At 38.5% G+C, this 14,909-nt stretch overlaps 1 protein-coding gene across 1 annotated transcript; it reads right to left on the bottom strand.

The window, feature by feature from the left end:
• Nucleotides 1-2,753: 2,753 nt before the first annotated feature.
• On the bottom strand, nt 2,754-11,068 carry LOC128473496 (C-X-C motif chemokine 13-like). Its single transcript, XM_053455733.1, has 4 exons — nt 11,005-11,068; nt 7,719-7,854; nt 6,235-6,318; nt 2,754-3,042 (listed from the first exon to the last, which is right to left on the bottom strand). Exons 1-4 carry the CDS (start codon nt 11,066-11,068, stop codon nt 2,988-2,990), a joined length of 339 nt encoding a protein of 112 aa, XP_053311708.1. The 3' UTR covers nt 2,754-2,987.
• Between the last annotated feature and the right edge of the window lie 3,841 nt (nt 11,069-14,909).

Here is a 14,909-nt window from a genome sequence, read left to right as displayed (position 1 = left end):
TTTGATGAAAGCAGTTTATAGATTTCTGTTTAAATATGGGAAAACGCCTAGCAGTTGATCAAAAAATGCTTTTATAGTTCGGAATGTACATCTCAACTGAAGTGATATCACCAGCCATTTTTAACTGTTTTTATTTTTATTAAATTGTGCAGTTATACACAATCTGGGTTGCACAGCTCACCTGAATTATTTTGGGCATATATATAGTGTTTTAAAAAAAATAAATAAGTGTTTGCTCTGGAGATTCCATGGTGTAACAAATGTGAACTATACGAAGTCCAGCCTAAAAGTCGCACTGTTTAGTCTTGCTTTCTAGACTTGTGGCAGCTGAAAATTGGTTGAAAAGTGCCGATAAACCTAAAACTACTATTCTGATGAATATATATTTTTTTTTTCTTCTGGAAATCGGGTACTGCTCACGCATACTGTATAGGGCTAAATATTTGCTTGTTTCCTTGTGTACTTTTTTTTTTCTTATTACCCCCATCTATGTAGGCAATAAATAGCCATTTTGCAACTGCATATTTTTTAATGTCTTTCTTGTGGTAATCTTAATTTCCTTTTTTTGGTTTGGGGGGGCTGTTATGTCCAATATTTTTAAGGTACAAGGTCTAATTTTGTTATTGAAAGCATACTAACAGTATTTTGAACAATGTGTTTTCCAAGTATAATTATATAATTTAGTTTGCATCCTTGTGTGGCCTGACTTGAACATATAACTAGCTCCACTTTCAAATCAAAATTTAAATTGTGAAAGGATTGTATATTGGACAAAGTGAGTAAACAGAAGAAAACTGTAAATGAAATCAATATTTGGTGGGACCACCCTTTGCCTTCAAAGCAATCAATTCTAGGTACACTTGCACACTGTTTTAAGGAACTTGGCAGGTAGGTTGTTCCAAACATCTTGCATAACTAACCACAGCTCTTCAGTGGATTTGAGCAGCCTCAGTTGCTTCTACCCCCCCCATAATGCCAGACAGATTTTGAGATCAAGGCTCTGTAGGTGCCACATGATCCCTTCCAGGACTCCTTGTGCTTTACACTGAAGATAGTTCAGTGTGAAGATGTTCACCCCCCAGTTCCTGTGTTTTCATGAATAGTTGAGTTTCTTGGCTTTGTTTCTGCATCAGATGTAAGGCTTTTTGTCTGCAAGTCTTCCATAAAGGCCACTTCTGACCAGACTTCTCCAGGCATTAGATGTAGGTGTACCGGGGTACCACTGTTTTCTGTCAATGCTGAGCTGATGGCACTGCTGGACATCTTTTGATGTCTGTTTTTGGTTGACTACTGTCCTTAACATTGCTAGTTTCTTTGTGCGTCAATACACAAGGGGGGCAGTATCCTACTCCTACTGTATCCACACTCCTATCATGCCAAGTCATATTGTTGAATTTTTTTGTCCAATTGTGGTGTTACTTTAATAAAAGTGTGGTTAATACACATTTGTACAAAAAAAATACAATAACTATTAATTTATATATCATTGTTGATGACAATCACACTCCTATCATGCCCAGCCAATCAGTACATGCTGGAATCTGGGTATGCCTGAATTTTCAGTTTAGTGCATCCATAGAATAAATAGAACTATTTCATTTTTACTTATCCAGAATCCTGAATTTGTAGTCACTTCAGAGGACAAAACTTTCTAGGCCAAGAAATCAGTGAGAGGAAAAGTAAAGGGTTTGTGTCATTTACTCTTTTAATCTGCATATCTTATTAAAGGCCATATTTTCTCACAGTGAAAAGTGCGGCCCACGCACGTATACAATTCTGATGAAGTGGCCTGCTGCAGAAAAAACTTGGACACCCCTGACGTAGTGGAACTGACGCTGTTTTGAAGGCAAAAGTTGGTCACTAAATATTTAAAACTTAACATTTATTTTCGAAAGCATTTCTACTTCAAAGCATTTTTCACGCCTGTCCCCAACCTTTGTACAGTACTGTGTATTTTTTTTATAAATTAGTTACAATTTTCTACCAATAATGACATACTTACACTACTGTGCTTACCACAAACACTGGAAAAACCAACTTCTAACTAACAAGTTAGGTTACAGAATAATAATCTTAGTTAAATGTTTATTATACATCAATGAAGTTTTAAACCAGGTGTATCATACAAACACCTACAGAAACGGCAAGCCAGAGTTCTGGAGATTAATACATTAATGTCAATCTTGCTCCAGATTTTCCATCATTTTACGCTTATTGAAGAGTGAGGACAAGAGACCCAGTGCTGGGAAAAAGAAAAAAAATGTCACAAGGGAATCACGGTAAACATGGTGGGATGGAATCGGAATACTGCAATGGCCGCGTATGTGCCTCATTCATGGTGGCCAGAGAGGGCTTTAAATTTCATGGGTTAAAATACAGTGCAGCTCATTTAAAAGAAACATAGCCTTGAAAAATATAGATAGGACTTGCCACGTGTGGGGTGCATTAAAATAGTGGCTGGCTAAGCAATGAAAAAATGTTTTCCCCCTACCCACATGATTAAATCTGTAAAATGAGTGAACCCTAATTTGGTTAAATATGCGTTCTGCAGGGCTACCTCAGCCCTTATTGCGAGATAACGTTGTCATGGCTTGACATCATACAATTTCCATTAAGACCTGTTTTGGTTCATCTCCTACCCTGGCAATCCTACTGGCATCCCCCCCCCACCCCCCGTAGGTCTTAATCTGCTACCAAGTACTTAACATCCACTTAATTTAGTGTTTTAGAACCAAATTTTAGTTAACTTTTTAGAAGCATGAACTGACCTCTACAATGAAGAAAACATTTCAAATTTCCATCCAGAATTAAATGATGCTAGACGTTTTTATTTGTTAGTAATAGATGGAGCATGATCGATTAGTTTTTTGTGTAATAATACATATCACTTGGACATGATTGAATATAAAATAAAACGTAAATTAATAAATGCACAGACGTGCAGTTCAATATGTCAGAAGAGGCAGAAATTCAGTACCATGGTGATATTATAGGGATCTTCTTCCTGATGCATTTGAGCCATTTTCATTTGCCAGTCTTTGCCTAAATAGGATAGAATACAATGAAGTATGATAGATTTGTACCTGTTAAAATAGTTTAACCATCACGCTTGTATCATTGACATTATATCAAAATAATTACCAGAATTTGTAATTTGCCCATTCTTCAATGTAAAAAATATATACATTTACAATGTGTTTGGTTTTTAATTTTTTTAATATGTGAGGGCTTTAACAGGTCGTTGGCATTAGTTACTTCGCTAAGTCTGCATGCTGACAAGCAAATCAAATTATAGATTGGTTGCCAGCATGTTACTTTCTCCACTGGTTGTCATGGTAGTCATGGTAGTCATACTCAAAAACCTTTTTTCCCATTCTCTGATCCTTTCCTCTTCGTTTTATTTGAATCTTTAGAAGGTCTACCAATCTGTCACTAATCGATCAGTAGCCTTCTTTCTGTCTTAAAGATTTGGTGGTTAAATGTAAACTTAGATGCAGGTTGACATGGCTGCTACCAGCCCATGAGCCAATCGAAACTACCCTACCCACATACAATTTTTCTTAAAGGATGCTCATAGTGCAATTGTATATAAGATAATTGATCGGAACACTGGGGCCGCTCTCACAACCACCTATCTTGCGTATTGATCACATTGAAGGCGATAAATAAAAGCGTGGGGGGTGCATTGCTGGTGGCTATTGATAAGTGCCGGAGAGAGGAGAGAAGCAATTGAGGAAAAGCGACGACATGGGAAATTTTTTCTAATAAACTGGCAGCTGGGTCAGATAGTGGGGGTTACTTGAATTGGGGGCTGCTGAACTTGGCCTAAGTAAACCAATATTTGAAACTACTGAAACACATTATGCATGGAGGGCTTCGTGGTACTCCGATGGTCTTGCTGAACACAATATCCAGTGCAACAAAACTTTGAAAAGGGCACTTTTCATCTCAATTTTGGCAAGATTGGTAAAATAGCTGCATTTAAAGCTACCTTTGTCAAACCTATGTTGTCTACTTACCTTTGTTGGACAGTTTTAGCTTCTGTGGTCTGTGGGAAATCTAATCTAAACAGCCGCTGGGTGCTGATGCCGCCGGCCGGCGCTACTTTAATACTTTTTAAAAAAAAATTTAATATGGCAAGCCGGATCGGCTATTAAATGAAAAAAAAAATAGTTAAAGCAGCGCCGGCCGGCGGCAGCAGCACCCAGCGGCCGTATGCAATGGCCGCCAAGTGATGGGAGCAGCGTGAGGGGTGAAAGCTCCGCCCCCTCGCACTCACCTTTCACCCCTCACGCTGCTCCCATCACTATGCGGCCATCAGATTGTTGGAAATCGAATCTAAACGGCTGCTGGGTGCTGATGCTGCCGGCAGGCGCTACTTTAACCCCTTCAATCCCAGGGGTTTTTGGTACCTCAAAGCCCAGAGCAATTTTGCCATTTTTGGGGTATGTCGGTTTAGCGATGATTCTCTTTTCCTGTGAATAGTGTACCCATGTAAACTATATATTGTTTTTTCAAGGAGAGATAGAGCTTTCGTTTGATACCATAGTTGGATGATTAGCTGAAAATTAAGAATGAGAAATTTAGTAAAAACTAGCGGAGATTAGAAAAATAAACTAATTTTTTTTTACATTTTCCCTCTGAATCCTCACAAAATTAGGTAAAGTGATGGAAAATCCCCTCCAAGTTTATCAATTCAGGTGTCCTGATTTCAGAAATACCTAATTTATATAGATTTTCCAGACTTTCCCAGCACCAGGGAGCATACTATTAGGTGTACAATTTTGTATAATTTTTATGCCTATGGCTTAACGGGTTTGGGGGTTGTGAACGGGGGCAGGAGGGTTATACTGGCTAGATGTTATGCTAGGGCAATGGGATGTAAGGTTTTTTTAAGAATTTTTTTATTATCTTTTTTTATATATTTTTTTTATTTTATTTTTTTTTACATTTTTTGTATTTTTTATATTTTTTTTTTACACAGTAATGGTAGGAGGTCCTCCTAGGGACCTCCTGAACATACCAGTGATGTCACAGTGACATCACAGCTCACATTATAATTTTTTTTTAGTATTATTTATATTATTATTTTAATGATTTATTTAATATTATTTTTTAAATGCCTAACGTTTTTTTTTTTCTGCTTTTCTCTTACAGGGCGGGAGGGGGAGTGAGAGAGATGGTCTCTCACTCCCCTCCCCGCGATCCCCCTGCACCGATCACACTGTGATCTCTATGCAGGTCCTCACAGACCTGCATAGAGATCGCAGCGTCTCTGTGCCTCATCGGAGGGCAGGATATCCCCGCAGGGGATATCCTGTCCTCCGATGACCTTCCGGGTTACGTCAGCAGTGACGTAACCCGGAAGGGAATGCCCGATCGCGCGTTTGCAACTGCGCGATCGCGCAATCGGGCAGTTTACCGGTAACAGCTTACCGGCTTTCATGCCGGAAGCTGTTACGGGCGATCGGACAGCAGAAAGCCGGCAAAGCCGGCTTCTGCTGTCAGTGGGGAGTCCAGGCTGTCAAACGACAGCCTGGTCTCCCGTGCAGCGGCAGGGATGTGTCCCTGACGCTGCACGAAGGGCTGGACGTACCGGGACGTCCATAGGGGTTTCTTTGTGGGCGTTTTTTGGACGTCCCGGTACGTCTATAGGGGATTGAAGGGGTTAATACTTTATTTATTTATTTTTAATATGGCAAGCCGATCCGGCATATTAAATAAATAAAAAAAAGGATTAAAGTAGCTCCGGCCAGTGGCATCAGCGGCCATTTAGATCAGTTTTCCAGCGGTCTGATGGCCGCATAGCGATGGGAGCAGCGTGAGGGGTGAAAGGTGAGTGCGAGGGGGCGGAGCCATTTCACTTGACTTGCCCCCCAGGCCTTAGGCTGCCAGCCCTCCCCTGTGTGGTCACTAGGGAAGTTACAGGGCTAGCATACCAAATTTGAAAAAACATACATAAATTACACTGCAGCAATTAGCTCCTTGTCACAAGAGGACCTGGTCCTACACCTGGACCTAAATATAGCCATTCCAAAGTATTCTTTTTTTTGAAAGAAAATCAAAGTTGTCCAGTAAAATAACATCAAATGTATCTGAATTACAGTATAGATGTTAATGTTGTAATAGTATATTGCAGCTGGAAATAATGTTACCAATTATAATGCCTTATTTTATACCAGTACTATAAAAAATCTTTAAAAAAAACAAAGAATGTATTATATTTTGTCTTACCGTTTTTGTATGTGAAAAATCATCATTTCAACCCAGCGAGTATCTGGTTTCAAACAAATGACATTCTTGTTCCTCAGATGAATGCTAAAACGAGAAGTATAATGTTTCAAAAGCCAGATGAAAAAAATGTTTTTCTTGCGAGTGGAAATAAAATTATGTTGCAGCATATGTGAATGGGCACATATCCCATCTTTATTCCTTAAAATAATTGAGAAGGACATTATCGGTGGGACATATGATTCTATTTGCCTCTTGATATGCATATCTGCTGACTGCAATTGTAGGGAGATCACAATAATAAATTCTTACAGCTTGTAGGGACACTATGGTTTTATTTTAAGATGTGACTATGGTACTATGGTTTTATCACCCGTAATAACCAATAGATTTGCCGAAAGAACAGTAACATTCCATTGGCTGCTATGGGGATAAGACCCCTTTTTAAACTGTATATATATATAATATATATACAAACATACATACACATACCTATCAGCCATAACATTATGACCACCTAATATTGTGTAGATGCCAAACAGCCCAGCCCAGTAGACTCCACTAGACCTCTGAAGGTGTGCTGGGGTCCTTTAAAGTCCTGCAAGTTGTGAGGTGGGGCCTCCATGGACGCATCCTGATGCCATGTGTTCTCCAGGTAATAGATGCATACGCACCCAGCCATAGACATGATGTAAAAGAAAACATGATTCCTGAGACCAGGCCACCTTCTTCCATTGCTCCGTGACCCATAGTAGGTGCTTTCAGCAACAGGACTGATCTGCAACCACGCAGCCCCATACGCAACCACCATTAACTTTTTTTTGCCAATTTGCACTACAGTAGCTCGTCTGTTGGATTTGATCACACGGGTCAGTCTTCGCCCCTCACCTGCATCAATGAGCCTTGGATGCCCATGACCCTGTCGCTGGTTCACTGCTTTTCCTTTCTTGGACCGTCTAGCCATCGCGATTTTGATCTTGTCAAAGTTGCTCGGATCCTTATGTGTCTCTCATGTTCCTGCTTCTAACACATCAATTTTGAGGATGAAGTGTTCACTCGCTGCTTAATATATCCCACCCACTGACAGATGCCATGATAACAAGATTATCAGTGTTATTCACGTCACCTGTCAGTGGTCATAATGTTATGGCTGATCGGTGTTTATTAGATCGATATATTATATATATAAATATATATAAAAAGTAAAAAATTCTGGACAGGGGCAGAAATAAAGGAAGTCAAATACACATATAAAATGAAACCATTTTTTTTCCTTTTCCCTAGAGTGACTCTGGGATTGTCAGTGATGCATAGTATATAGGACATTATCATCTTATTACATAGCCCAGCAGCATTTATTTTTTCAAACAAAATAGCAGATCTCGTAGGAGTGAATCTTTGCAGCATACCGGGCTAAGGCAGCAAATTAAGTGGAAATTGAAAAGTCAATTTCATTTTATGTTGTTTACTTATGTTTTGGTACTTACATGATCTCTTTTCTTTGGCAGCGTCCTCCTTGAGGAATGATTTGAATCCTTTGATACAACTGAGGAGAAATAAAGTGACTGGTTTCTCGTTGACACATACACCCCCTTGCAATTATTAGTCTCTCCCATGGCAGTCCTGTAGGGAGTATAAAATGTCAGTCACCTCAGTGATAATAATTTGCGTACAGATTCACAGTTGCTGAATAAACACGTTCATCTCATATATCTTTGTTCATTTTGTGTATGACGGTGCTGGCTTAGTCCTGTAGCCATTCATCTTCTTCAGTCATTGAATCAAGTGCCGAAAAAGGAGGCAGATAAAAAATGCACCATCTAACCGGATTTAAAAACTATTCTTTATTAAAGAATTTCATGTTATTCCTGTTAAGTGCGTATAAAAATCTATTTTGCATGTACTCTGATGTGTTTTGCTGCAGGCAAGGTGATGCATGTACTGCTTAGTTGTCTGAGTGATAAAATAAGGCTTCTGCCCCATTTAACTCCTACCCCAACTGCAGAAACCAATAAATACACATCATGGAAATGCTCGGTAGCACTGATGTTCACGCATGTGATCAGCTGGACCTACTCCCATTGAATACAATACAGATGCTACATTTGCAGGAAGTATACTTAAGTATGCTTCCTGTTTAGCTTTCTGATTTCAGGGAAGGCAGCCAGGAGATTTGTTAACGAGACAAAGGTGCATTATGTTACAGTTAACAATATCAGACTGAGCTGGTTGGTTTATTCCACTGGGACAGACCTTGGTACTGACAGAAAAAGCACACACCTTACATTCAAGACTTTTTAACTACTTTTAACCATTAAAAAGAATGGATTCCAGTACAGATCTTTGAGATACCCAACCAGCAGTGGTGGAACTAGTGAGCTAAGATTATATGTAGCCCTCTTCCATTTTTTTTTTTAATAAACACCATTATAGATAAATAAGATTAAGCAACAAATAAAAAAATAATTTATTTCAATAAAAAAGTAGTTTTTTTTTAAATAAAATATCTGTGTTTTAGGGCCTATTCACTAAGCAAAGAATTGGTGAGAATTTCAAGGAACACGCAAGAGAACTCAGCTATCTTGGCCTCAGTTCTTAAATTCTCCTACAATTCTCTTTAAATTCGTCCCCCTTTACTGTTTTCCCCATATGAACTTAACCCCTTACTTGACATCTCCTGAAATATTTTTCTATTAACCTTCTCCTTAACTTTTCATCTTTTTTTTTTACCCCTTCCAATTTACATTTCTCTCTTTCTTTTCTGTCTTTACCCCTACTATTTTGTAAAATAAACTACTCCTCTGTTTTGGTTTAATCCCTGCCATTACATGTCCCCCATGTTGTACACCTCACCATTATATCCCCATTGTCTCATATTCCCACCCTGACAGATTCCTTTCCCCTTATCATACCCCTTGCCCATGTCATATACCCAGTCCTCGTGTAATATCCCCTACCCCCTGTAATGTGCTTTTCCTTCAAGTCTGTATCATAAGGAAATTCTATTTTAGTGAGAGGGTGGTGGATGAATGGAACTGTCTCCCAGCAGAAATGGTGGAGTCTAATACAGTGAGAGAATTTAAACAGGCATGGGATATACATAAAGCTTTCCTCACTATAAGACCTGACCAAAGTTTGATAAGAGTTTAAACAGGCAGACTAGATGAGCCGTCAAATTTTGTTTCTATATGGCTAGGTTTCCATTTGTTTTTTTTTTGCTAAAAACGCCCATAAAAACGCCAATAGCGCCACCTGGCGTTTTTTTTGTGGAAAAACGGCTGCAGCCAGATGTTACCTGTTCTTCAATAGGAAATCGCAAAATGCCATTTCCACTTGGCGTTTTTCTGTCTGGCGTTTTTTCAGTCCTCTTTGGCGTTTTTCTGCTTTTTTGGGCTCTGTGGCAGTTTTTCAAAATCGCAGCATGTTCACACTCTGGCGTTTTTTGCAAGGAAATCATGGCGTTTTTCTCCAATAGAAGTCTATGGGAGAGAAAAAACGCCATGAAAAAGCCATGTGGGTTTATTGCCTTGGCGTTTTTTATGGCGTTTTTTCCACAGTTACAATGCAGAGGATGGACCCAGTATCTGTGTGTCCTACGAGAAATAGGCTGAAAACAAACAGTTTCACACAAAACAAAGTCCTGGACTGGTTCATATTGAATTTTACACCATTTGGAACAAACATGCCATTACAAACAAACATACGCGACTGGATCCTGCGTGCCAAAAGCAACAGCAAACAATTTGCACCATCATTTGGGGCCAATCTTCCCAGAGGAGCAGACATTCGAAATAAAGCCTGCCTTACAAACCACAGAAAAGAGACAAAAGGGTCTACCAAGTAAATGACATCAGGAGAGGGCAGATACTTGCCATTTATCCTAATCCCTTTTAGCTGAGTGAAACTTCTAACTTGTAAAGGCTGGAAAAACTGCCTAAGGTCAAAAAAAGCAATTTCCACAGAAAGGCTAAAACGCCAGAAAAAACTCCAGAAAAAACGCCAAAACGCAGGTAAATGCAGTGGCAGTTTTCTTGGCAGTTTTCCTGGCGTTTTTCATCAAGAAAAAAACGCCGGACAAAAACCCAAGTGGAAACCTAGCCTAACCCCTGTAATTTTTCTCCCAACCCTGTATTGCAATCTGTTTTCTTTTACCCTTGATTACATTATTTTGTAGACTAATTTATACATCCACACTCCAAATGTATAAAATTATACACATACTCACACATATACACATCTACACAAACACATATTTAATCCAATTGACATGGACATTTAAATCTAATTAAATACATATGTGATTCAGGTTTTCTTCCACTTGCTTATCCTTTTACACATACTACCATTCACTTACTTCCACACATATTTCCGCACAAAACCACACACTCACTGGTGTGTGGAAGTGGGGCTGTGGCATTGGGGGCCCCAATTAAAAAAAAGGTGGCCCCAATAAAAGGGCCTTTATTACAAAAATGAGGACAGTGACGGGAGATCCTATGACTTCCCACACCAGGCACGGTGCGTTGAGTGCACAGGTGTAGTACACATACACATCTGAAATCTTCATGTTTTTTGCATTATGTGAAGTATAGCAGATTGATTCAATAGAAACTTTTCTGTTTGTGATTAAATAAAAAAAAACCCAGATTATTTGGATATTAGAAGAAATATACATATAATTTCATGTTTTTAGTATCTAATAACTGTTAACATATGTGGTAGGAAGAGCAAACTGATTGGGTGTAAGATCTTAGAGGGTACCATGTTACTCACCTGACACCATGAAGCATCCTTCAAGAAGTAGTGCTAAGCACAGCAAGATGGCTTTGCTTCTCATCCTCTTGCCAGTCACGTTGTGTTTATTATGGTGAACTTGACTCGTTCTTTATTATCAGACAAAAGAGGAACTTACTGGTGTCTTTTTTCCATGTTTTGTTATCCTTCCCATCCTACACAACTTTAAATGAATGAGACAACGGGAAAATTCAAGGTTTAACAATTTTCATTATAGTCAACAATTGGATAACCTTGACCACGGTTCCTATAAACTTGCATCTCATGTTTAAACTGCATCACATGTTCACGTATGACCCCTGGAACACATCTTGTACACTCGCATTTGGGCAAAAGATCTCACTTGTCCATGTTGACTTGCATATGCAGGCAAAACTGACCTAACCCTAAGGGATTGTATCCTTGGACATAGATCATCTATCATGACAGCTTAACAGATTCCAAATCTGTCAAATCTGTAGCTAAACATTTCCTCCACATGGAACATAAACTGTCACAATTAGGTTTTAGAACTTTTCATCATGTTCTAGTATTAACACAAGGAGGTGACAAATTGGGACTTTCGCTGTAACGGGAATGCTATTGGGTATTTGGGTTCATTCCTAAAACACTTTGTCACCACAGGCTCTAAATGAAGTGCCGTCCTTTATTGCTTTTCAGCATCCGCGTCAATTGTGTGTTTTTTTTTGATACATTTTAATTTCTAGAGTATTTGCTCATCTATTAGTATATTCTTTTGAGGGATATGATTTATTTTGGTTTATACCCTTATAGTGCCTTCTAGGAGCCAACGTCACATTCATATAGTTCTACACAGTAATGCTTACACTCTGTAACAGTTACATTGATGTTTCGAAGTTAACAAGACTGTTTCTTACTTGTAGTACACTTTGGGACAAGGGCTGTTTTAACATTTTTCTGGTGTTGCTGTTTAGGTGTTATTTTCTTCTTTCTCATTTAGTGCACCCACACACATTTTATATTGTTTTTTTTTTCATTATTTTTATCATGTCATCTAATTTACTATTCAAAATTTATAAAATATAAAAAAGGACTTTTTCTCACTTTTATTTGAAAAATATTTTACTCATCTGCAAAAGCTAATGAAAAAACCTGCTAAATAGAGTCTACTATATGTCCTACCTAATGTTTTATATTTTTTTGCTTTTTTTTCTACACGTTATATGGCAATAATTACAAGTAGCATTGTGGCTATTTCGAAACCATTTTTTTCATAATCTGGTCATTCCGCCCCATGTGCTATTTGTGACATCTTTGCAATTTACCCCATCAAACCATATATTTTTGAAAACTAGACACCCCAGGGTATTTCAAATGCTAGTATTTAAACTCTTTCCATGCATTAACTCTTCCACCAGCCTTTGCCAAACTTTATGGTAGTAAAACATTTTTTTCCCTACGCATATTAGTACATAGACATACTCAGGTTTAAATTTACCGCTCCAGGTATATGCCACTGTCACTCAACACCCCAATATCGGTTTAACATCTGCGCACAGTAATACCCCAAATGCATGGGTTTGTTGGGTTGTTTGGGGACTAAAATGCCACATTTGGGAGGTGCGCATTTTTCTAATTGGAATTTTGACATGTTTAAAATTCTGCTCACATATCCTGTTTGGGATAGCTTTGAACCTGGCGAATTTACCGCATCAAATCATATATTTTTTATTACACCCCATGGAATTTCAAATGCTAGTATTTAAACTTTTTCCATGCACTCATTTACCACCAGCCTTTGTTACAGTTTGCCGTAGTATTTTCTTGTGTGTTTTTTTCACGCACATTTTTTTTTGGGGGGGGGGAGCGCTTTCTTCCCATGATCCCGTACTTGTAAGGCTTCTGTGGATGCTACAAAAGCCGTTGATCGCGGCGATGCAGGTATTTGAAAGCAGGCCGTACATATACAGGCTTTGTCACGAATGCATTGCATCGTGAGCCTGTACATTACATTACATTATATTTATTTATAAAGCACCGGCAGAGCCTGTACATGTATGGGCTTTGTCGTGAAGGGGTTAAAATCAGTGGGTGATTATTTTAGGTAGGCATTTAAAGGGTTAAGGCAATGCTTCAGTAATTAGCCTGGTCTGATGGTTGATGTGTTACACACAGGTATTGTAATTTAGTCATTACTGCTTTGGGAAATAAGGAAGTGATACAATGAATCATTTTATCTTGACAAAGGTCCAGTACGTGCGCCAAAACATTGATGGTTGTGCGAATTAATTATTACTCTTTAATCTATTTGTGAAGGCCTGCGTGTGTGTGATTTTTTGGAATTAATATAGACATATATAAAATATAAACACTGACTATAACAGTATAACATTACTGTATTGGGTGTGGTAGGTTTTAGCCCCAAAGATAGGTAGAGCTTTTTTTTAAATATAGTTTTGGATTAGGTTTGGTATACACAGAGTTCTGTGAGATTGATACATATAAGTAAATCATTATTTTGGACAAATTTAGGAACCAGGACGAAGATTAATCCCTTAATGAATAGTTTCTGTTAGACATGATTTGATGTGTGATTTGAGTGTTGTCCATTAAGCTGATGCTCCAGGGCTGATCTGCAAAATGCCTGTTCAAAGCTCTCTGATCTGTGTTAGCTTTCAGACATTACAGTACATACACACATTCTACTCCTCCATCCCCCTCTTAACCCAATGAGTCCTGCCTCTCATGCAGCTCGAATTATTTGTGTGGGCCGACGCGCCAGACACCCTACTTTCCTGGGGCCGCTGCAAAACTTAGGGTTGTGAACCCCAAGCTCCTCCTACACAGCAGCATACATATACTTACACCACGGTAAAATACTAACACATACTGTCCCATGCTAACAAATTTTCACACACACTAACATGCTTACACACACATTAACATACACATGAACTTACATACTTACACACACACTCACATACCTACACACAGTAACATACTAACACACACTAACATATTTATATGCATATACTTATTTACACATACTAACATAGTGACACATATATACTAACATACACACATACTAACATACTTATTTGCACTGCCTACCTTTGACTCAGGAGGTGGTAGGCTGGAGCCAGCTCTTGTGCTTCTTCAAGGGACTCACATGCTATGTCTGAGAACTAGAAAAAGAGGTCATATCCAGGTGCCCAGGCTCAGCATGTTGGACCTGAAGAAATTTGTCCAGCAGCATCAATTGAGAAGTATGGAAAGTGAAGCTGGAGGCCTCAGCACAATCCTGGTGCCGAACAGGGGATCCGAGCCCACATGGGCCCCGTACACTAGGACCAAATGTACCCCCCAACTGCAGCCCTGATTGGCAATTCAAATATTAAATTGTGTTTTTAACCTTTTGTCCATGTGGAAGTTTTTTCAGCTTTCTAGAGTGCATTAAATTTCTGTATACTCATGTAAACATTTCCAGATGAAGATTTTTATGATCTGTCATACATATGTACAAATAGGTCAGTTGTAGACTCCCTAATAATACTATTGATTTCACTGTAGCTTTCTGCAATTAATGATTACACAGGTCAGTGAATGGAGTTCATTATTATGTTTTCTTCTTTTTTTGCACAGTTATTCTATTGATAGCAAGATAGAAAAAAAAAGCGAAAACCCCTCTGTGTTTCTGGTATAGTTGTAATAATAAAGGAAGATAGTTGCAAAACAAACAAGGGGAAGTGAAAAATCAAAGAACAAAAGAATATTATTACAACTTATAGGAATTTCTTTAAAAAAAATGTGCCAGTAAGTGGGATAAACACTAAGATATTTATATATATAAATGAATCACATGCACATATGCACTGGGGTCCAAATATTTGAGTTTGTTAGATCATTTAAAAATAGGTAAATAC

Source organism: Spea bombifrons, chromosome 1 (genome assembly GCF_027358695.1).
Source record: "Spea bombifrons isolate aSpeBom1 chromosome 1, aSpeBom1.2.pri, whole genome shotgun sequence".
NCBI lineage: Eukaryota > Metazoa > Chordata > Amphibia > Anura > Pelobatidae > Spea > Spea bombifrons.
This window is presented reverse-complemented; position numbering and strand designations above follow the sequence as displayed.